Source organism: Schistocerca gregaria, chromosome 8 (genome assembly GCF_023897955.1).
Source record: "Schistocerca gregaria isolate iqSchGreg1 chromosome 8, iqSchGreg1.2, whole genome shotgun sequence".
Lineage (NCBI taxonomy): Eukaryota > Metazoa > Arthropoda > Insecta > Orthoptera > Acrididae > Schistocerca > Schistocerca gregaria.
Genome location: NC_064927.1, coordinates 392198401 through 392223629, shown reverse-complemented (window position 1 = coordinate 392223629; position 25229 = coordinate 392198401). Strand labels below are relative to the sequence as shown.

General features: G+C 38.9%; 1 protein-coding gene across 1 annotated transcript in view; it reads left to right on the top strand.

Annotated features, from left to right (window-relative positions):
- The window catches only part of LOC126284020 (protein FAM76A), a 77428-nt gene that overhangs the window by 31634 nt on the left and 20565 nt on the right, over nt 1-25229 (top strand). Inside the window, exon 5 of the mRNA XM_049982568.1 lies at nt 20420-20672. Within this exon, the coding sequence (XP_049838525.1) occupies nt 20420-20672 (253 nt within the window). The remainder of the gene's footprint in view (nt 1-20419; nt 20673-25229) is intronic.

Below are 25229 nucleotides of genomic sequence, written 5' to 3'. Positions count from 1 at the left end.
TGTGGAAGCATATGTGAAAACAGGTTTGATTAAGGAAAATTGCAAAATTTTTGGGCTCATGTACCCGGGTAGAGGACTACCAGCAAAGAGAGCAATACAGGGTCTGTATAAAAATTGGTGCTGCTATGGAACTATGCAAAATGGAAAAATTACAAAGAATTCCTTCAGTTTTGCACCAGAAGTTACTGCAGACATTTTCCAAATAATTATTCAGAGCTGAAATAAGTCTACACATAATTGGCCCAACAGGCACATGTGAGGAAGAGGAGTTGCCAGAGGATATTGAAACGTCTTAATTTGAAACCATATTGTGATAGTTGTGCAGCAGTTACGGGAGACTGACAGTCATAAACGTGTAAATTACTCCACGTAGCTTTTGAATAACATCAGCAGTTTCCATTTAATCGTGAGTGAAGCATGATTTGATTTTTCTGGTCATGTGAAGTCACAGAACATGAGGAGGGGGCAGTAGGAGGGTAATGTCTATGAAACAAATCCACACACAAAACTGGAACTGAAAGACAGCACAGCAGTGAAGTTGCTGCCATTGATACCCGAAATTTATGCGTGGTGTATCTGAATATGCTTAGACATGCACAGCTGTGTATTGTTGTTGTAGGGGATCACTTTCAACATTTCTTCTATGAATGTGTTTTTTGCTGTATTCTCACTGTAAATAAATAGTAAGTCCTTTTCAGCTCATAGTTTCTGTAACTTCACTGCATCTCCTGTATACTTACATGGGCTGAGTTTACCTGCGCCACTTTGTACTACTCAGGCAGAGGAATTCTGCAGATAGCAGTATCCTGACTGGAATCCAATTTCTAATCTTACAACAATTGCAGTTCTGCTAACTTAACATTCTCTTTGAATAAATAGCTTTTCTATGTTCTCTTTGTTCATATACAGTGTGGAAGACAGGTTGTCAACCGAATGACTGGCATGCATTGTGTTTGTGTTTTCGTTTATTATCAACTCCAGTGAGTGAATGAGTTACATTACCCTGAGTGCTTGTACAGGAGAGTCAAAATGAGTTTTGTGTTACATTTTCAGTAATGTCATGGTTATGTGAAAAGACATGCTGCTGTTCATATCTCCGTAACTAACAAAGTTACAAGAAAGGAAATCATCCTCATTACTGTCGCCCTGGCAACAAACATGTTGCTCAATTAAAAAAAAAACTATTATTCTTCTGAAACAAAAAGTCATTTTCTGTGGTGAAGATACAGGGTGTTTCAAAAATGACCGGTATATTTGAAACGGCAATAAAAACTAAACGAGCAGCGATAGAAAGACACGGTTTGTTGCAATATGCTTGGGACAACAGTACATTTTCAGGCCGACAAACTTTCGAAATTACAGTAGTTACAATTTTCAACAACAGATGGCGCTGCAAGTGATCTGAAAGATATAGAAGACAACGCAGTCTGTGGGTGCCCCATTCTGTACGTCGTCTTTCTGCTGTAAGCTTGTGCTGTTCACAACGTGCAAGTGTGCTGTGGACAACATGGTTTATTCCTTAGAACAGAGGATTTTTCTCGTGTTGGAATTCCACCGCCTAGAACACAGTGTTGTTGCAACAAGACGAAGTTTTCAACGGAGGTTTAATGTAACCAAAGGACCGAAAAGTGATACAATAAAGGATATGTTTGAAAAATTTCAACGGACTGGGAACGTGACGGATGAATGTGCTGGAAAGGTAGGGCGACCGTGTACAACAACCACAGAGGGCAACGCGCAGCTAGTGCAGCAGGTGATCCAACAGCAGCCTCGGGTTTCCGTTCGCCATGTTGCAGCTGTGGTCCAAATGACGCCAACGTCCACGTATCATCTCATGCGTCAGAGTTTACACCTCTATCCGTACAAAATTCAAACGCGGCAACCCCTCAGCGCCGCTACCATTGCTGCAAGAGAGACATTCGCTAACGATATAGTGCATAGGATTGATGACGGCGATATGCATGTGGGCAGCATTTGGTTTACTGATGAAGCTTATTTTTACCTGGACGGCTTCGTCAATAAACAGAACTGGCGCATATGGGGAACCGAAAAGCCCCATGTTGCAGTCCCACCGTCCCTGCATCCTCAAAAAGTACTGGTCTGGGCCGCCATTTCTTCCAAAGGAATCATTGTCCCATTTTTCAGATCCGAAACGATTACTGCATCACGCTATCTGGACATTCTTCGTGAATTTGTGGCGGTACAAACTGCCTTAGACGACACTGCGAACACCTCGTGGTTTATGCAAGATGGTGCCCGGCCACATCGCACGGCCGACATCTTTAATTTCCTGAATGAATATTTCGATGATCGTGTGATTGCTTTGGGCTATCCGAAACATACAGGAGGCAGCGTGGATTGGCCTCCCTATTCGCCAGACATGAACCCCTGTGACTTCTTTCTGTGGGGACACGTGAAAGACCAGGTGTACCGCCAGAATCCTGAAACAATTGAACAGCTGAAGCAGTACATCTCATCTGCATGTGAAGCCATTCCGCCAGACACGTTGTCAAAGGTTTCGAGTAATTTCATTCAGAGACTACGCCATATTATTGCTACACATGGTGGATATGTGGAAAATATCGTACTATAGAGTTTCCCAGACCGCAGCGCCATCTGTTGTTGACAATTGTAACTACTGTAATCTCGAAAGTTTGTCTGCCTGAAAATGTACTGTTGTCTCAAGCATATTGCAACAAACGGTGTATTTCTTTCGCTGCTCGTTTAGTTTGTATTGCCGTTTCAAATATACCGGTCATTTTTGAAACACCCTGTAAGTACGATGTTGTAACAAATGATTGACAGCAAATTGTCCCTGAATAGGAATTTGAAATTTCAAGGAATATTTTCTTTAGGAAAAAATTGAACATTTTTTTGATACAAAGTTATTTGTTCTTTAATTGGTTGGTTTCAGTAGGTTTGAAGTAAAGCTTTTTTTAAGTAATGTAATAAATGAGATGTGTGATGTTAATAAATATAATTGATAGATGAATGTTCATTTTCAATATAAGACTTAAAAACAATGAAATATGACAAAAATAACATAGTTTAAAACTAATTTGTATGAAAATAACACCAAATTGGGCAAAAAAGATTTTGACAAAATTCTTATCAATCCTGGATGTCGGCAGCTGTTCGTTTCTTTATTGAAAGCAAATATTTTAATAGGATAAATGATAGTAATTAAAGTGGCAAGTAGATCATAGCTTCTTGATTGGTGATTTCATACACCATTCTGATAGAAATAATAGTAGTGAATTAATTGGTAAATTGTAACACCACTTGGAAGCAGCTTCATGACAATCACAACCTGAAGTTTATAATTTCTGGCTCATTTATGGAAGTTTATGTGATATCTCTAAGCTTGTGGTTATAGCTTGATACCAGTGCCTACCAATTTTAATTGCATATTACAGCACTGAGGATGGTCGCTAAGTGACTGAAAATCGATTTTGCTGACAATAAAACAACAAAATACAGCCAATGCTGATTTTCCTTCCAATTCTATCCACTATTTGGTCATGGTGCACACAACACGCCATGAAGTTGCCAATCAATATCATTTACTTCCAAAATGAAGTGATAGATAACTAAACAATCAGACTGTAGGACTTCGTGCAGGAGTTTTCATCCAGCCTTTCTGGCCAGTATGTGACAAGAGATCTTATGACTGGGCACCACAAATATTTTAATCCCCATTGATTCCATTCATTTTCTTGAGTTTAATTCAGTTGCTATTCATCCCTAGGGCAAGATGAGTTACAGCCCTTCATCAAATTCATTTCCCCATTGTTGCTATTCCACTAATTCTGTAGGAGAAATTCAGTTATATTTATTTAGGAGTAATTGGAGAAAACATCAGTGGTAATGCAAGTTTGAGTCAGGCTTGGAAACTTAATCAAATAACCTAATGGTTTAAGCAGCAGCAGCTAGTTGGTCCAGTATTGAATCCCAGTCTGGCACAACTAACATGACAGGGTCCCCTTTCCTAAGCAGACTTCAATGATGATATTACATATTTTAATGATTGTACAAAAAACTACCTAGCCTTCTGCAGAAGGCTAGCATTAGATATTCCTCATTTGTGGGATCCATCATGGCTTTCAGGATCACTTGTAAGAAGAGTGCAATTTGGGTGAATGATCATTGTTTTCAACATCTGTTCTGTGATTGGCTCGGAGAAGGTAATTCTGTTAAAAATATATCAGAATAAGTTAAAAGATTATACCACAGATGGGTGCCAGTGATACTGGACAGTAGTTTTGTGGATCAGTTCTGTTTCCCTTCTTGTTCTCATGTGTAACCAGTGCTTTGTTTCAATCTCTGGGCACAATTTTTTTGTTCGAATGATGTACAGTATATTATGATTGTGATAGAGGCTAATCTTGCTGCATATTCTATACAGAATGTGACAAGGATTGCATTGGGCCCTGGGGCATTGTCCAATTTCAACAGCTACAGCTGTTGCTCAATACCACTGACATGGGTGCCTGTAGGTTTTAATGTGATTTTGAAATATTGAGGACATTGTTATCTGCTCATTATTTTCTCCTATCTGTTTCTTCAGTGCCCTTTTAGTATCTGATCAGTGTGTTAAACATAAGCGAGGTAGCAGTATAATTACAGTAAAACCTGTAATTACATCCCAAGATTTTATTTTCCTGCCATTTACATTATCTTCTGGTGGCCCCTTCATAAGCCATATTTGCTCAGTTTGTTTCCTGCCACTAAAATTAAGTAACATTTCCAGCATTTTACACTTTTCAACCACTGTCATGAGCTTCAACATGATTTTCAAATTGAGTTATGTGGAAACTAATCATGTTCTTGTTCACACACAGCTTATGGGATAGTGCATAACATAAAACTTACTGCTTCAGAATGTAAATAATTTTGGATTATATGAGATATGCAAGTGGCATTTTCAGTGACACTTTCAAAACATTTCTGTGAAGTTTCATCACCTGACTGTACTCTAAATTACAGTAAATCATGTAAAACAGTTTGAATTCATTTTTCCTCTTGAAGATAACTCGTGTAATGAACGAAGCAATACACTAGAAACAGTTGGTTTTGACTCAGTGCAATTAGTTTGTACTGATTTTGCAAGATTATCATTGATAAGTTCTTGTGCAATCTTGGTTTTGTTTGTTATATCGTGAACAAAATAACTTTGTTTCAATTACACCTTCACAGAGTCCATATTGCTGGATTTCTGGAAGGTGTTTGACGCTGCCCCTTTGCAGACTTTTTAATGAAGGTGTGCGCGTACAGGTTAGGTTCTTAGCTGTGTGTGTGGCTTGAAGATGTTTTAAGTAATAGAATCCAGTATGTTGTCATTAATGGTGAATGTTCAGTGGAAACAAAGCTATCAGGAGTGCCTCAGGGAAATGTGAAAGGACTGCTCCTATTCTCTACATACAAAAATGATTTGACAGAGAGGGTGAACAGCAATATGTGGCTGTTTGCAGATGATGCTGTGGTGTATGGAAAGGTGTCATTGTTCAGAGACTGTAGGAAGATACAAGATGACTTGGACAGAATTTCTAGTTTGTGTAATGAAGAGTAGCTTGCTCTAAATGTAGAAAAATGTTAGTTAACAGTTATTGAAAGGATAGTTTGCTACTTACCATAAAGACAGGGTGTATATACACTGTGGGAAATCCAGGAAAAACCCGGGAATTTCTTAGAATTCCAGGAAATTCTCATTGTTTCAGTCTTCAGTTCAATTTTTGTAATTTTGACTGGTAAGAACTGATATCCTTCAAAGAATTTTACTGTGTCCTCTTACTGCAGAATAATACTACAGCAATAAAAACATAAATAAGGGGGGAAAAACAAAATAAAACATAAATTGTGAAGGAAATGCGCCATTTACAACAACAAAATGCACAGTGCGCAAACAAGCATCTGCCAACAGCAAAATGTGTCAAAGTACGAAGACGGTTGATTACTTCACAACAACAAATTCCTTCTGATGAGTGCGACATCACAACTGTTTACATTAAGTTTGTTTGAGCAGTTGCCAGTGGGCTAATGTGCTGCGAGTACAGTTGAGTGTGTTGCATATGAACAGTGTGTGCTGCATTGGTCTGCTTGAAGTGTGGCCGTTAGCTGTATCAGCAGTAACAATAAGCAGCCAGATCCTATCTGGAAAATTTTTTCTGGTGCACCCTAGATGCCAGATTCACACAGGCGCAGAGCAGTCTGTGATACAATAGAAGGGGCTCTGGATTTAAATCGGGACACCTAGCAGGCCAAGTAACTGTTCCTCCTTGACCAATCCACCTGCAGGATACCTTTGGTTTAGAATGCAACATGAATGCAAGGCATTATGTGCTGGACATCCATCATGTTGATACCTCATAAGCATTCTGGTTCTTAGTGGCACTTCATCCAGAAGAGGAGGAAAAATTCGTCTGAGGAAGTTGGCATATGCTGTGTCGTTTATACTACCATTGATGAAGTAGGGGCCAATAATTGTAGTACCAAGCATTCCACACCAGATGCTAACTCTCCATTGACGCTGATGTTCCACCTGTCTAAGCCATCGTGGATTGTCGCATATTCCTTTTATTTACCTGTCCTTTGTTTGAGAAGGAACATTCATCGGTAAGTAGAACGTTGGAGAAGTAGTTCAGGTTGGCGAGGATTTGCTGCTGTGCCTACTGACAGAACTTTACACAATTCTGGTAATCATTCCCATGGAATTCTTGATGTAGGTGTACATGGTAAGGATGGAACCAGTGACGTGTAAGAATACGATGTACACTATTTTTAGGAATGCCAATCTCGTGTTCAAGCTGTTGTGTGCTCACATGTTGATTCATGGTAACAGAAGCAAGAATAGTAACTTCGGCAGCTTTGGCTGTGCAAGTTCTATGACGATTGTGTTGTCGTGGGTTGAAACTTCCCGTTTCATGAAGCGTCACAACACGACAAAAAAACATCCATTGGGAAGGTGGGTTCTTGTCTCTGTATAGTTCTGCTGCCTGCATAGCATTTCACCTACCTTCAACGACAATAAAAGAAACATTATGTTGATGCAGTTGTAGGAAGGACAGCCTTTACTGTATGCCTACTCTACACAACAGTATTTAAAAGGACGAAACTACTGTACCAGATTTACCCGTACATAAGAAAACAGTATTACAATTACTGTTCTGCTAACTTACATTCCCCATAGATGAGTAGCATTTCTACTTTCTCTTCATCGGTGTACATTCTACTCATACAACTCTTCAACTGATGTTGGTTGACAGAATGACAGGTGTGCATTCTACTTATGTTTACATTTGTCCTCTGTCTCTGTCAGCACATGGATGTGTTCCATTATCCTGAGTACCTGCTGTATGCACTGGGAGTGTCAGCATCAGTGTTGTGTTATGTAATTAACAACATTGTGCTTCAGTGAATGGTACACTGTAATACATTTTTGAATAGGTCTTTAGGAGAGGAATTGAATTGCCAAATAAAAAATACAGGGTGCCGTTTAAAAAAGTTATACCGCTGTTCACACCTTTGTAAAAAAAAAAAAAAAAAAAAAAAAAAGGCAACAATGAAGGCAATGCTGATTGATGTCCGCCTGATGGCTAAATAACATTTGCTTGAAACATTTCTTAATTTGCATCTGGACAAACAGTTATTAAGGGTGATCAAGATAAATGGAACACCTTGTATGTATAAACATATGGGCTTCTTACATCATCATAGCCGCTCACGTGTAGTAACACCTCTTCTCTGGCACTCTCTGGCAACTGCTGAAATGAACCTAGTTCTAACAGGTCACAGGAAAATACTGCAAGTGGTGCTTTGAAAAGTGTTACTTTCAATGTAAATAACCTACACAGATGAATTATGTTATGTGTGAGAATGTGCAACGAATTTCTTAAATCACACAGCATCTGACTCTCATTTAAAACTTTTAACACTTGGAGGAACAGCCACTTAGAAGAATTTCAAGCCCAGAAAATTGGATATTAATGTCATTATTTAAAAATTTTTTGCACGTTTGTGTGATGAATCTTAAAGGGTAACATGCGTGTGAAAGTTTAGCTTTTTTGTAGCTACATTTTGTACATTAATTTAATCCATTTGCTTTTCCTGTTTGTGTGTTCCCTGTACTTAACAGTACTGTTGCTATTGGCTTATTACATCATGTCCTATAAGCTATGATTGGTTTACAAAATCTCGATATCAATGCTTCAGAAACAAACATGCTGTGTTTGGTGGAATTCGAATTTATACTTTCATAAAACAAAAATACGCAGCGTACCGTAATATGAAAATATGCAGTGTACGTGTTGATGCACAGCAAAGATATTTCCAAAGCACGTTTTTCCCCCTTTAATTTTCTGAAGTGCTGGGAAATTCTACGCTGCTGTATAAAACCTTTATTATCTAAAGGATTGATATTTTTACAGCTCTAAGGGAAAGTATGCTGTCACTTATCATGGAAAATGTGTATTTTCGTTGTGGAAAAAGTGTATTTTTATGTGGGAAAAAGTGCATATTTAACTGGCAAATCTGGGATAAATGTGGAAATTTTTTTTCTTGTCCTCGTATACATCTTCAAAAATGACACATTGACCTATAGATAGGCACAGTTGAAAGGTTGTTACACTGTAAGTTTTCGACCAAAACCATCAGAAAAGAGAAACACATGCATAGCAACCAGAGATAGCAGTCATGTATGTGTGAGGTGTGCTTGCTTTTGTGAATGTGTGTGTGTGTGTGTTTTTTCTTCTCTGATGAAGGCTTTAGCTGAAAACTAATGTGTAACAGTCTTTTTGTTGTGCCTGTATGCAACTCAACATGTCATCTTTATGGAGAGTAGCAATCTATCCTTTCTGTAATTGTTGATATTCCAACCTGAACTTTTCATTGTTTGAAAATGTAAGTTAGTGCAGATGAGAGGGGAAAAAAAAAAAAAAAAAAAAAAAAAAAAAAAAAAAAAAAAAAAAAAAACAGACCCGTAAATGTTCGAATACAGCATTAGTAGTGTGCTGCTTGACACAGTCATGTTAATTAAATATCTAGTTGTAACATTGCAAACCACTGCTTTAAAGACACTAATGTGTATCCACAGGACATGTGGCCTGTAATTGACATTGTCATGACAGTATCTCCATTGGACCAGCCCCTGTCAGATTTCCAGGAGGGGAGTGTCAGGGGGGGGGGGGGGGGGTGACCATGATAAAAAGACTGAATCATCAATGAAGTAATAATGTTCTAAAAGTTGGGGTGTGGTAGGGAGACTAGAGAATCTGAAAAGGCTCAATCTGAGTATAGTGGATGTTAAGCAAGTGAAATGGAAAGCAGATTAGGAAATGGTCAGATTAGTGTAGGATAATATCAGAAGGAGCAGCAAATGGTATAACAGGAGTAGGATTTATTATGATTGGCAAGGTAGGGGGAGAAAGTGAGTAACTGTGGACAGTTCGGTGATAGGGTTGTTCTCATCAGAATTGACAGCAAACCAACACTGACAATGATAGGTCCGGTATAGATGCCAATGTCACGTGCCAAAGATGATGAGATAGAGAATATATATGAGGATATTGAATGGGTAAAACATTACGTAAAGGGAGATTAGTGATGGGGGGCTGAAAGGCGATTGCAGGGTAAGGAGTAAAAGAAAGGGTTACAAGAGAGTATGGGCGTGGTACTAGGAGTGAGAGAGGAGAAAGACTAATCAAGTTCTGCAATACATTTCAGCTAGTAATAGTCAATACTCTGTTCAAGATTCACAAGAGGAGGAGACTTACTAGGGAAAGGCCGGGAGATTGGGAAGACTTCAGTCAGGTTAATCATGGTCAGGCAGAGATTCTGAAATCGGATATTGGATTGTAAGGTGTACCCAAGAGCAGGCATTGACTTGGATCACAATTTAGTAGTGATGAAGAGTGGAGTAAAGTTTGAGAGACTTGTCAGAAAGAACCAGTGCGCAAGGAAGTAGGATATGGAAGTATCGAGGTATTAAGAAACACGCATGAAGCTCCCTGAAGCTACACACATCAAAAAAAAGTTTTGCATCACCCCGGTTCCCACAACTTTTGATGACAGACATTGACTGTGGATATTGCATCACAGACACAGTCCCTTTGACTGTTCAGAGATGTCCCTAAACCTGCCCATAGATGTAAACAACTATGCATCAGCAGCGTCTAATAGACGGAGGGGGTCCGACGGCTGATCAGTTCGTCATTCCAGCAGGAAGGAGGTTACACAGCTGGTGTTGTCTGTAGTTCAGTCATGCTTAGACAGTCAGTACCATGGTTCAATCACATCTGCATTTTTACTTTGTGCCAGGAAGGGTTCTCAACAAGGGAAATCTCCAGAGTCTCGGAGTGAACCAAAGTGATGTTGTTCGGACATGGAGGAGATACAGAGAGCTGCACCGGAAGTTGTGATTTTGATAACACAGCGGCACCAGCAACGTTTGTCACAAGGTGTGAGCCGCACGAGCAGCAGCACATACACACAGAGATGCCGCGCTACTACGTGAGGAGGCGGCATACACGCCAGACAGTGTATAAAACTATTGACAACGTTAATATGAAAGTTGATAGCACTAATGGACAGGTGTTTTTGCATGGCCCTTCTGTTTTTAGTGGAGGAGTGTTAAAATCACAATTACATCGCAAATCACTGACAACAGTGAAAAATCACAATATCTATCAAAATACAGTATTCCAGATCTACATGCACGTGATCTGTGAGCAGTGACGGCGCAGGCGAGTGCGCTGCACTGCATACTGGAACACAGTCATTATTTTTCATGTTTTATTATTAACGCTAGAGACTCCTTGTCGCTACTTTCATACAAAGCACCCTCCTCTGTGCCATCGAGCGCATTAGAAATACAGTACTTTGTTTAAATGCATGATGAATAGTTTCACTTGGGAGACATTTCCAAGATGGACTAAAGCATCTGCACACTTAAGACAAGCTTGCACACTCAGCATGTCCTGTAGGCATTAATTGTCTATCTTCTTTCATTAGTCACTGTTTATACATATATTTCTGCTTGTCCATAAAAGGTTTAAACAAACACCTAACGGGTGCAGAATGGACGTCATCCATTCTGGAATTACAACTAAGTCCATTTTACCCTCTGCAAATTTTTTTTTTTTTTTTTTTTTCATAGCTGGTGTACAGTGACCTGCACACGAATCGTAACACAAGCATATGTGGCAAACCTAGCAAGGTACCAGGACGATGTTGCCAGACAGGTGTGATCCACTCTAAAACCATGTCCACCGTGAACCAGCCAATTTCGTTAGCACATACAATAACATCTTTAGGAAACACTTCGGACTTCAGTAAAGTCTTCCGTGTGAAATTAAAATTAATGGTGGCAGTTTATGGCCATCGGCTGTACAAGCCAGCATAAGTTTCTGGTGCGCAGTTTGATGATGTAGCACTGAAATGTGACGAGTCTTTCCCCGTACTTTTCAGACTCAATTGCGGCTCCTTTTAAAATCCTGGTCTTTCTGATGTGCTTTTACTTGTATTCTTCCTGCAGTTGCAGGTAAGCACTGTTGGTGCTTCCTCACGAAATAGTTCATTACGGTTTCCACCTCATAGTGGTGGCCACGTTTTGGTCCAGAAAACGCTTTTCTGTTGCTGGAACAAGCTGAAAGTTGTTACTTTCGGTGTCTCCATGTCTTACCGAAGTTCAAAAGCAGATAGTAACAAACGTTTTTATGAGCACTATCGAAATGTAAAGAGTTTTTTTTTAATTGCCATGAGTATTTAAAAAAATGCTAAATTCGCCCATGATAAAAAATACCTTACATTAATTACTTGAAACTAACACACCGGCTCTTGTGGCGGCTTCTAGCGACAAAAAGCAGCAATAATGGCCGCAAGCTCTTATGGTGGCAACTATCAGCATTTTTCGGAACTTCTTAGGCTTTGAACCCGGATGTAAATTGCAGGCGGTTTTTTGGATTCCGAAAACCGGAAAAGGTATGGCTTGCATTCTGGCCACAAAAGCCACTATTGTATTGTTTTCAATATTTAATATTCTTAATGCTAAATGCAGGTTTTGCCGCAATTTGAATTACGTTAAATTGAATATAAATTTGGATTGCACTTATGGAATAATTTTCGGGACTGGAAATTTCTTCCGTTAAATGGGAGTTTACACTAAACTGAGGTCACGCACAATCGAGGTTGTACCGTAAAACGTCAAATACTGTAATGTCAAGTTTGGGAAGACATATGAAAATACAGTGTTCGTTCGTAAACACGGGGCTGTGGGCATACTGAAATATGTTATAGTAATATAGGTAAATAATAATAATAATAATAGATGTTATACTAATACATCATAAAGTTGTATATAGCCACAAAACATCAGCATTTATGTATGTGAACCATTGTTTTGCCAAAATAATGTTCACAAAATAATTTTTTAAATTTATTATTTGAAACAAAAAAATTACAGAATGGGAAGACCAAATTTTATTATATACATTTTAAACGTACACTCTTAAGCTGTTTTTCTACATCACCGTTGAAATTGAGGTACTTATACCGTGCAACAAGTTTTTCAATTCTCTCTATAAATGTCACCTGCAATTGCAACCATTGGTTTATACTGGCACGCAGTTCGCCGTTGGTATGGAAGTGTTGCGTAGCAGGACATGTCTTCATTGCTGGGAACATGTGATTGTTGCATGGTGCCAAATCCGTGCTGTATGGTGGATGATCAAATACCTCCCATCCAAAACGCTGTATGTCCTCTCAGGTAGCATTGGCCATGTGTGGGCGTTAATTGTGAAGAAAAAGAAGAACTTTTTTGCTAAGTTTTCCCCAACCTATTATTTCTTTTCTGTGTTAACTGTGGAGGTTGCAATAAATTTCAATTGGCTTGCAGATTTTTGAGAACAAAAACCTAATCACAGAACACATCTCACAAGCGATAACGTTTTCTATTGCAGTGCATATTTTAAAATGTCAAAGGAATCAAATTATCAGAGGCATAGACCACACACTACCACTGTTGGATGCGTACTAAGTAGGAAATTTTATGGTACCAAGATGGTGGATGGAGTCCCGTCCACTGCCATGATAGACAAAAACATCTGTGGGTTTCTGGATAGCTCTCATATATACGCTTGTAGAACTGTTCATTAAAGTAATAGTTCCGTCATCATTTTTCGTAGCTCTTGCACTGTCACACTGAACCGTAAAACAATTGTGGGTACTTTTGTTTGAGACTATCTGCTTCCTCGCATTATTGCACTCAAACTAAACTTGAGTAACATACATTCGTCTTGCAGAAATTTTAATTCATGTAGCATGATATGTTCTACACATCCATGTGGAACAGCAGTTCCAATCTTTCTTAGACCATTACCCCTGAGTGCAATCACACAATAGCTAATATACCAGACCTCCACCCCTGCTATCTGTTGCGCGCCCCGCTCCTTCCTCCCCTACATTTTATCAACTATCACCTAACTAAACACTGCAGAATGAGAGACTTTTCTTGGATCACTTTTATTTTTAAAATTATGAAAGATGAATGATATTTGTGTGTGTGCGTGTTTGTTTGTTTGTGTTTGTTTGTTTGTTTGTTTGTTTGTTTTCAGAATGAATGACAAAGGAATTTGTGGTGCACTGCAAGTGCTACCTGTAACTCTTTCTCAGAAAGAAACGCTATAACTATCCACAGTGATCGTACACACATATTACAAAACATGCTTGTCCTAAATTACTTCTCTCCTTACCGATTTTTGCACTATACTTACTCTTCATAAATCACTTGATGGCTGCACTTCATGCATCTGAACTGGAAGAAATTGGACAACTTCATGCTGATAATGCTTTGTGTTTAACCACCCTAATAATAATAATAAAATTGTATAAAGTTCTATATTAGCTCATATGTAGTTAACGCTGTGCTGTCAATGAATTCATTTATCTGTTTTGATGTGAATAATGAAGCAATTTCTGGACTACTGTAGGTATATTTTGGAGAAGCCATTTTCTTCAGATATTCAGCATTTGTTACATCTATATGTCACTGTTATCAGTGATGTATGGAACAAAGCACAATGTGTGTGTAGTGGATTGACTATGTGAGGAACCTGTAACCTCCACCGCACCAGTGTTACTAATTGAGAAAAAATAATTATTGATAATATCGTTCAGTTTTTACTTCTCAGATAATTCTGTTTTATCCCTCATGGGGTGATCACCTCCAGGTTGGGAACCTCTGATGTGGAGGAAGCATTAGGTGCTAACATTCTTGATAAGAGTTTCACACGATCATAGTAGGCACAAGCACAACCTGTATATACATAATTCACATTAAAATATGAAAATACAAATTTCATGCAACTTACTATATCATGCTGTAATGTAAAATGGAAAAGAAAGAAACCCTTACTGCACAGACCATAACTTAATCACAGCTAACACTTGGATCAAGAATCATGAAAAAAGGTTGTATACATGGAAGAGGCCTGGAGATATTGGAAGGTTTCAGATAGATTATATAATGGTAAGACAGAGATTTAGGAACCAGGTTTTAAATTGTAAGATTTCCAGGGACAGATGTGGACTCTGACCACAATCTATTGGTTATAAACTGTAGATTAAAGCTGAAGAAACTGCAAAAAGGTGGGAATTTAAGGAGATGGGAGCTGGATAAACTGACAAAACCAGAGGTTGTGCAGAGCATTAAGGAACGATTGACAGGAATGGGGGAAAAAGATACAGTAAAAGAAGAATGGGTAGCTTTGAGGGATGAAACAGTGAAGGCAGCAGAGGATCAAGTAGGTAAAAAGCCGAGGGCTAGTAGAAATCCTTGGGTAACAGAAGAAATATTGAATTTAGTTGATGAAAGGAGAAAATATAAATCTGCAGTAAATAAAGCAGGCAAAAAAGAATACAAACGTCTCAGAAACGAGATCGACAGGAAGTGCAAAATGGCTAAGCAGGGATGGCTAGAGGACAAATGTAAGGATGTAGAGGCTTATCTCACTAGGAGTAAGATAGATACTTCCTACAGGAAAATTAAAGATCTTTGGAGAAAAGAGAACTATGCAAACCCATTTCTAAGCAACGAAGGGAAAACAGAAAGATGGAAGTAGCATATAGAGGGTCTATACAAGGGCGATGTATTTGTGGACAATATTATGGAAATGGAGGAGGATGTAGATGATGATGGAATGGGAGCTATGATATTGCGTGAAGAGTTTGACAAAGCACTGAAAGACATAAGTTGAAATAAGGCCCTGGGAGTAGACAACATTCCATTAGAACTATTGACAGCCTTGGGAAAGCCAGCCCTGTCAAAACTCTACCATCTGGTGAGCAGGATGAATGAGACAGGTAAAATACCTTCAGACTTAAAGAAGAATATAACAACACCAATCCCAAAGAAAGTACGTGTGAAAATCACCGAACTAACAGTTTAATAAATCATGGCTGCAAAATACTAACATGAATTCTTTACAGACAAATGGAAAAACTGGTAGAAGCCGACCTCAGGGAAGGTCAGTTTTGATTCCATAGAAATTTTGGAACACGTGAGGCAATACTGACCCTATGACTTATCTTTGAAGATAGATTAAGGAAAGGCAAACCTACGTTTCTAGCATTTGTAGACTTAGAGAAAGCTTTTGACAATGTTGACTGGAATACTCTCTTTCAAATTCTGAAGGTGGCAGTAGTAAAATACAGGGAGTTAAAGGCTATTTACAATTTGTACAGAAAACAGATGGCAGTTATGAGAGTCGAGGAGCATAAAAGGGAAATAGTGGTTGGGAAGGGAGTGAGACTGGGTTGTAGCCATCCCTGATGTTATTCATTGAGCAAGCAGTAAAGGAAACAAAAGGAAAATTTGGTGTTGGTATTATAATCCATGGAGAAGAAATAAAAACTTCGAGGGAATTAGATTAGGAAATGAGACACTTAAAGCAGTAAAGGAGTTTTGCTATTTGGGGAGCAAAATAACTGATTCCAGAATGAGATTTTCACTCTGCAGCGGAGTGTGCGCTGATATGAAACTTCCTGGCAGATTAAAACTGTGTGCCCGACCGAGACTCGAACTCGGGACCTTTGCCTTTCGCGGGCAAGTGCTCTACCAACTGAGCTACCGAAGCACGACTCACGTCCGGTACTCACAGCTTTACTTCTGCCAGTATCCGTCTCCTACCTTCCAAACTTTACAGAAGCTCTTCTGCAAACCATGCAGAACTAGCACTCCTGAAAGAAAGGATATTGCGGAGACATGGCTTAGCCACAGCCTGGGGGATGTTTCCAGAATGAGATTTTCACTCTGCAGCGGAGTGTGCGCTGATATGAAACTTCCTGGCAGATTAAAACTGTGTGCCCGACCGAGACTCGAACTCGGGACCTTTGCCTTTCGCGGGCAAGTGCTCTACCAACTGAGCTACCGAAGCACGACTCACGTCCGGTACTCACAGCTTTACTTCTGCCAGTATCCGTCTCCTACCTTCCAAACTTTACAGAAGCTCTTCTGCAAACCATGCAGAACTAGCACTCCTGAAAGAAAGGATATTGCGGAGACATGGCTTAGCCACTCCGCTGCAGAGTGAAAATCTCATTCTGGAAACATCCCCCAGGCTGTGGCTAAGCCATGTCTCCGCAATATCCTTTCTTTCAGGAGTGCTAGTTCTGCATGGTTTGCAGAAGAGCTTCTGTAAAGTTTGGAAGGTAGGAGACGGATACTGGCAGAAGTAAAGCTGTGAGTACCGGACGTGAGTCGTGCTTCGGTAGCTCAGTTGGTAGAGCACTTCCCCGCGAAAGGCAAAGGTCCCGAGTTCGAGTCTCGGTCGGGCACACAGTTTTAATCTGCCAGGAAGTTTCAAAATAACTGATGATGGTGAAAGTAGAGAGGATGTAAAATGTAGACTGGCAATGGTAAGGAAAGCATTTCTGAAGGAGAGAAATTTGTCAGCATCGATTACAGATTTAAGTGTCGGGAAGTTTTTTCTGAATGTATTTGTATGGAGTGTAGCCATGTACGAGAGTGAAACATGGACGATAAATAGTTTGGACAAGAAGAGAATAGACGCTTTCGAAATGCAGTGCTACAGAAGAATGCTGAAGATTAGATGGTTAGAGCACATAACTAACGAGGAGGTATTGAATAGAATTAGGGAGAAGAAGAATTTGTGCCTCAGTGGACTAGAAGAAGTGATCGGTTGGTAGGACATGTTCGGAGGCATCAAGGGATCATCAATTTAGTATTGGAGGGCTGTGTGGAGGGTAAAAATCATAGAGGGAGACCAAGAGATGACTACACTAAGTAGATTCAGAAGGATGTAGGATGCAGTAGGTAGTGGGAGATAAAGCAGCATGCACAGGATAGAGAAGCAGGGAGAGATGCATCAAACCCGTCTCTGGTCTGAAGACAACAACATGTGAGTTTTGTCATGTGCCAGTGTACAACACATCAAGATATTTTAGTGTAATTATTAAAACAAAACCACACATGGCAGGGTCAGCATATGCCACTGCAAAGTATCCGACTCCAAATGCCCATTGTGTGCACTGTTAGCTTGAGAACTACTTAAGATGAAACTGTATTCACCGCCAGCTGCAGTTCCTGTCATGTTTGAAACAAATCATTTTTGACAATTAATGAAACTCGTCTCTGGCCTTTATTGTTTAGCACATATATATGTTCACTGTTCTTCGCCATATTTCATGGCTACAGTTGGTACACCATCCTTTTAGAGATGTTAGGCAGTCTGTGTTGATGTATTAACTAATCGTGCAACCTCATTCATGGTGTAGTCATGGGCTAAATAAGAAGGGGAAAGATGAGTTGGCTTCTCAATTAGCAGATTCTTGGGGGGGGGGGGGGGGGGGCAATCACTCAAGGGAAGATCCCTGTGGTTAATGGGACCAGGCAGACAGGTATTTCTTAAGAACTTTAGAAGTAAGCAAATTTTGCTTCTGTCAGCATGTTGAAGTTTGTGCATGTGAACTACAGGTAGGTAATGTAGTATTGACATTAGCAACCGTGTACAGGTCCTCATTAGGAGATTGCGAGCTATTCATAAAAAAAAAGTTTGATTCCCTGTATGCTGTCTGTCAGACAGAAAGAAATAGTTATTATTCTGTGGTGGTTTCAGTGTAAACTTTCTAAGCAGTTCTGGCAGGAAAAGTGAACTAGAAGTGTTATTAATAACATATGACTTAGAATCTGTGATCAATTTCCCTACACGTATAGCTTAACTAACTAGCTGTTCAGGTGCGGTAGCTTCTTTCTGCCATTGTGTCACATCTTCATGTCGACCCATCTTACTGTGCTGATTCCGTATAACGTGATGATAATACCACTAATACTGCCATGACTTAGCAGTGGAGGGTGATATGACCGTTCGGCAGCAGTTTTATGGCATCTGTAGCACGTGAAGCAACCTGTGTGCACCTTGCAGGAGGGTGACTAACATTACATTCAATTTTGTAACATGACGTAGATGAGATTTTTTTCTTTGTTGCTGAGTAATGCAATGTCATGAGAAAAATAATTAATAATCATGCTGTATACAACCTGGAAAGCTGGGAAAAATGCAGGAATTTTTACATCTGGGTTATAACCCAGGAACATTTTAGTATTCTGGGAATTTTTCATTGTTTTAGTTTTCAGTTAATTTTGTAATTTTGACTGGCAAGAACTGAAACTCTAGGGTTTTTAATTTAGCCCACCATGGCAGAGTAATACGTTAGCAATAAAATATGAACAAGAGAATAACACTAAAATAAAACTTTAATTGCAAAGAAAATGCACTCTTTACGGCAACAAAAGTCAGAGCACGCACAAGCATTGGCCAAAAGCAAAATGGGTCAAATGCTCTAGGGCGAAGATTGTGCTAACTTCGTGACAACAAACTGCTTTCAATGAGTATGATGTCACAACTGTTTACATTTCTAACAGATCATGGGGAAATATTGTGATTTGTAGTTTGTGAAGTACTAATTTCATAGTAAATTTAATTTTCAACAAAATGAATTATGTTATATGTGAGAATGTGTGATGAATATCTTAAATCGTGGAATGTTTGACTCTCATTCAGAATTAACTCTTCGAGGACCAGCCATTTATGCCATTATTTAGGATTTTACAAGCAAATTTGTATTTGATATACCTTAAATACATGACACACTAAAAAAGACTAAGCTTCAAGGTTAAGTTATAGTTCTCTTGTAGATTACAAATTATGCAATAACAATGCCAAAAAGTATAACTATCCCTAAAAAATGTGTGAGATAAGTTCTTGAGCATTTTCACTAGTTAAACGGGAAAGTCGAAGTACTCATTGGAATGTGTATTCAGCCAGGTAACCCATGAAATGTTCGGTGTGCAGCAGTGAAATTTATAATTGTGCTTGTAACAATTATTCTGTTGCTGCAATTTAAGCTGTGCCCTTAGGATCCTGGCTAACCACACCCTCACAAAATTAGCTTTTCTTTTAGCTATAGTGTATTTATATCAATTTAAACCATTAACTTTTCCCGTTTCGATGTTCTTGCTATTTAACAGTGATGTTACTGGCTGTTTACATCACCTGTCCTATATTCTTAATCTTTGCTATCATTGGCTGGCAAGATAACGTAACATGGGCTATGACTGGCTGACAAAACCTCAGCACAATCTTGATTTCAGTGCTTCGGAAGCTATCATTCTGTATTTGAAGAATTTGTGTTTATTCTTTCGTAATAATGAAAATTTGCAATGTACATGTTGTGCATCAAAGATCTTTCAAAAAAGCATTTTTTTACTAGCTATGGTTTCCTAAAGTGCCAGGTAGTTCTACGCTGGTGTATAAAACCTTTACTATTCAAAAGATTGATAAGTTTTATAGCTCCAAGGGAATGTATATAGTCACCTAACATGGAAAAAAGTACTTTCTCCTGGGGACAGTGTATTTTAACTGGTGAAATCTGGGAATTTATTTCCTTGTCTGTGTAAACAACCTTATAATAAATGTGCAAGGTTTTAGTATTTGCCCTTCTGGAGTGATGGTAAATGTGGAGGTGCTCTGGATGAAAACAGAATATCATGCAGATGAAGATATGAGAGTTGTTGGAAACTGTGGTTCCAGTATTTACTTTTCAGGAGGTGTATGTGCTGAAACTGTAGTAGAACTTAAAACTGCTGTAAATATTTTCTCTTATGAATATGTAGGAATACAGATTCAATCAGGCTTGGAACACGTTGTTCAGAAATTAATACTTTTTTGAGGGAACATATGATATCTCTATTATCCTACTTAATACATCAAATTAGGATCTATCAAATGCAGCTGTGCCATTTTGCTAATACCATAGCTTGTCAAATTTAAACTGAGTTACTTTGATGTATAGAGATTTTTAAAAAATCTTAAGAGATTCCTATCTAATGATTTCTGTTTTGCATTTTCAGGCACAAAAGTCACAGCAAGCGACCGCATCGTGTTGATGTTACTAAACTTACTGCTGCTCCAGATGGCATGGACAAATCAGATGGCATTCCTCCAGCTAAACTTGCTCGCTCCTCAGGAAACAGTAGGGGAGATCCACTTGATCCGAATTCTTCAGACCATGTTGTTGCGATGACACAGCTCAAAGAACAAATTGCATCTCTGCAGAAACAGCTCACGCAAAAGGATGCCCTGCTGCTTTCTAAAGATAAACAGGTATGATGTCACTAGCTTAAACTGAAACATTTTATGAGAAGCATTAGGCGGTGTTGTTTTGTTCTCCATATGTGTAGCTGTGAAAATCACTTTTAATTTTGTGACATTATTTGAGCTTATTTAGATGAGTGAATTACTATTACTGTAGTGAGAACCATTTTATGCACTGGTGATGCACAAGGTGCTCCCCAAAAATTTCTGAAATTTATGTGACCCACACCTACAAACAGTAGTACAACCAAATGGTGCTGTGAGCAGTGTACAATATGTTTTGTGTGTCAGTATGCACAGCGGCTTTTATCTGTGTGTGCATGTTTATTGTTGGCCCACAGTTTTCAATTGTGATGTTTGCTTGTGTTTGTGATCTTCTCGCAAGAACAGTGTTGCTGTATTGAATTTTGTTTTAATTGTGGTAAAACAGCTGTAGAAACACGCAAAATGTTACTGCAAGCATTCAGTAATGGTGCTTTGGACCAAACACAAACGTATTACTGGTTTAAACATTTTAAAAATGACCGGATATCTGAAGATGATGAACTTTCAGGACAGCCATCTACCAGCATTACAACAGGAAATCACAGTGCTGTTGGGAATGTGATTGTGAAAGAGCATAGGCAGAGCATCCCTGCCATCTGATGATGTCCTAAGGCGGCTAAGGGAGGCTGTGAGTAGGAAACGTCAAGAGAAGCTGTGACTGAACCCTTTACCATGACAATGCGAGGCCACACACAGCTTTTACCATGTGGCAGTTTTTTGGCAAAAAAACAACACAGCAGTTCTTCCTCATTCACCATATGCCCGACTTGGCTTCGTGGGCTTTCTTACTGTTTCCCAAATTGAAAATGGGCTATGGGCTTGAAGGGATGAAGATTTGACATGATAAAGGAGATTTGAGTGGAATCACAAATGATGCTGAACACACTGACTAAAAAAAGACTTCAGGATGCATTCTGTGTATGGTAGAAGTTCTGGAATCAGTGTCTGAGCTCCAAATTGGATTACTCTGAAGGTGATGGTGCCCCGAATAAAAATCTGGTGTGATGTGATTGTATTTAGCGTTTGAGTTTGAGAATTTTTGGGTGGCATCCCATACGTGTTCTCCCACCCTCCCACATATTTCATTCTGCTGGAAAGATATCCTGGCTCAAAGAAGTGGTATACAAGTGGGCCAAGATATTGCTTTCATGTTTTGAGCAGTCTTTTAGGAATTAACTTATGCCTTTAATTGATTTTCTACATTCTGACAATTTGAAGATAAACAAACAGAAAACATTGTCGGCAGTAGTATTTATATCCACTTCCTTCATTGCTTACTACCTAAGCCAGTTGTCTCTTTTATTACTATGTTTAGTAGTAGTAATTATTATTATAATAATCACTGATACCATTATTTAGAATAATTATTTCACCTAACCAATGAAAGATGAGAAAAGAAGCAGTGTATTTCTATATATGTGTTGCAATGAAATATATAATCTTGGTTGCCAGAAATATTTGGCTGTTTCTTCCAAATATGTTGTGATTTCTGAGGTTGTGGTTGTGGTGTGACCATAGAACACTACTTTTTTTTTTCGCTCTCCACCCCCACCCCGAAATACACAGTGGATTTCGCATCGATACTGCTGTGACACCATGACAATATTTTCCTTAATCTCTTACTTCCAAATATGTCGTCTGTCTCCTGTTCTCTCATTGGCTACATAGAACCGGCAGCTGACACACAGTCTTTTGTTCCTGTGATACCATAATGGCCAGCATTGACAAAATTGGTGTACAAAACATTCAAGTACATCACTGGCTCACATCCGGGCTTTTACCATCTTGTGCATAAATGTATGCTGTTGTTGAGTATTTGTCCAATTTTAAAGTCAGGTCATTCGTGACTACAAATGAAAAGGTAGTTAACTCTTTAGTTGCAATCTCTTTCTCATCACTACTACAAAATTAGTCTAGCTTTTTCTTTTTTTAGTGTATATCATATGTTGATAAAATCAATATTACATTTTGCTCGGTATAGCTTATCACAGCATTGAAATAGTGCAAGGAGGTTAGATTAGATTGAAGCAGGGTCATAGAACTCGTCCTCTCAAAATCTTTGGCATGTGTGTAGCAGGTGCTGGATGAGTGTGTGTTAGGCTGCAATCAGCATCACCATTTGTAGATTCCAGCAACGACTGGCATTGGAAAAAGATGACCGAGCTTTTCAAATCAACGTGGCGAGGTGTGCACAGTCACAAGCGTCCAAACATGCACGTAATTCGGATGGGAATCTGTGAAATACAGATTAGTTTGTTTCCTTTGGTAGATTCAGCCAATATGAAATATGGACTATAAGAAACTAGGTTTCCTTCAGGAAAGGGGTTTGTGGAATCCTGAGGATAATAAGTCATTATATGGCTATATGAATTGAAATCACAGCTTTGTGGGGAATCACAAGTAGGTAAAACCTTAATCCAAAAATTTTAGGCATAAATTATGATAATCATCTTGAGGTTGCAGCTCTTCTGTCTGTGTTTGCTTTAACAATACCTATGTTTTTGAACGGGATCCACCTTTAGCAAAGCACAATTTTGTTTTTTATCCCAAACCCGTTTCATTGCAGTTGCAACATCATCAGTGGGCTTTTATTTTATGTTTTTTTTTTTTTTTTACCACATGGTTTGGTTTCCCTGATGTATATGTTTTTATAGCGCCTGTTTTCTTTCACAGTTTGTCATGTTTTCATTTTTCCTCATCTTCTTCACTGTGAAGTTCTGTATTTTGCGATGGCCATCTTGTTTTTACAGCTGGTAAACAGTGATTGTTGTGGATTTTTTTTTTTCTTGTTTTATGGTAAGGGAGCATTAGTGGTCTTACTTACTGGTGTTTTTATGCCACTAGCATGGTGATTCTGTTATGAGGCAGTTTGCAAATGTGATGTCTGTTTTTCCCCTTTTCAGTGTTTTAGATGTTCAAACCATCTCATTCTAAAATTCATGTTTGTCAAAACCTAGTCATTGAAGGTTAATTGAGTTAGTGTGTTTTACTGAACTTAATTGAAGCTGTTCAGTTTGTTTGGAATCTTGCTTTTCACTGTCACGAATCATACATTCGTAAAACATGTCTAGTTATTCTAATAACTGAAGAAAAAGAGTGCAGTATTCTCTGTGTACTTTGAAGACACACTCGCTGTGAGCTTTCTGAGACATTCACATGTATTTTACATCTTTTTAATAGCAAAAGCTGCAATGCAACACTTGGGGCTCCAAGCACAGAGGCTTTGTGTTATCTACAGCTTAAAATCTGACCTAGTTCATACATAGAATAGCGTCTAACCTAGCCTAACCTAACCTCCTTAACTCCGCCAAAAACTGACGAAAGAGATTGCATGTAATGGGAGCGAGCTGTCAGCCAATGTTATTTGGTGATGGCATCCGACTACAGTTGTCGGCACCACTGTGAACACAGCTTTATGCAGCAAATGGACAGCTGTCAGCTGCAGCACTCACCTATCTCACATGAAGTTAAATAAATAAATTAAAAAAATCCTCATGTAAGCAGGAATGAAATGTATTAAATAATAGTCCAGTAAAATAAATTGTAGTCAAATTAGATGTTGCTGTGATTGAACCAGTGGCAGGATTACAAACCCAAGTGTCAGCAATTTTGTGACACCACGCAACCTTTCCAAATTTTTCAAAATGAATCTTCATGTGACCTCAGTCATAAAAGCTTATCTGTAACTGTATGATGATGCCTGTATTAAGCTATTACATAACATAAAAATGTTGGCCCCAGCAGCAGTAGTTCAATTTTTGAGAATGTCAGATGCGCCTGTATTTTTCAAATGATATATTTTGGAGATAAAACATCGTCTTACAATCATGTAAATATGGTAAAATATGGGGAGCAGCACAGCTGTCAATCCAGTGGTTGCTTTGAACATTGTAATGGCTTTACTGTAAATTGCAAGTTGTAGAATGTGTAATCTCCTATACCCTCTGATGTGTGAATTGTCTTACCTGTCCAATTACAGTAATGACATTACATAGTGCTCTGATGAGTCACACTGTAAGTGAAACTGGATCCTATTCTTGTGGCCAAACTGTTTAACACATGTGAATACTTGCCTGTGAATTGCAACTATTTTTAAACACACTCTGTATATTCCTCTCTTTGGTTCTCAGTGTCCATCACATATTTACTGAAGTTTTTCTCTAATATGTTTGTTCCTTTATTTAATAACTCAAAGCAAAATAGGTAAAACAGTTATATGAATGCCTGTTCTTTCAGGCGTGTCCAAAAGAACAGGCACCACACATTCATATAATTTCACCTTGATGGGCAACGAATTCCCGACCATGAGTATGGATGCACAACACGTTTGTCCTCCTGTGGGAATCTGAATATGGCGAGCGTGTAGGACGTGGATGCAGATAGGTGGCACTAAGTAGGAATGTGGGTCAGCTGAGATAGTCCATCCAGACTGTGTCCAGGTGGTGCAGTGGTTAATGCAACTGCCTAGTAAGCAGGAGATCGTGGGTTTGAATCCTGGTCTGGTGCACATTTTCACTTGTC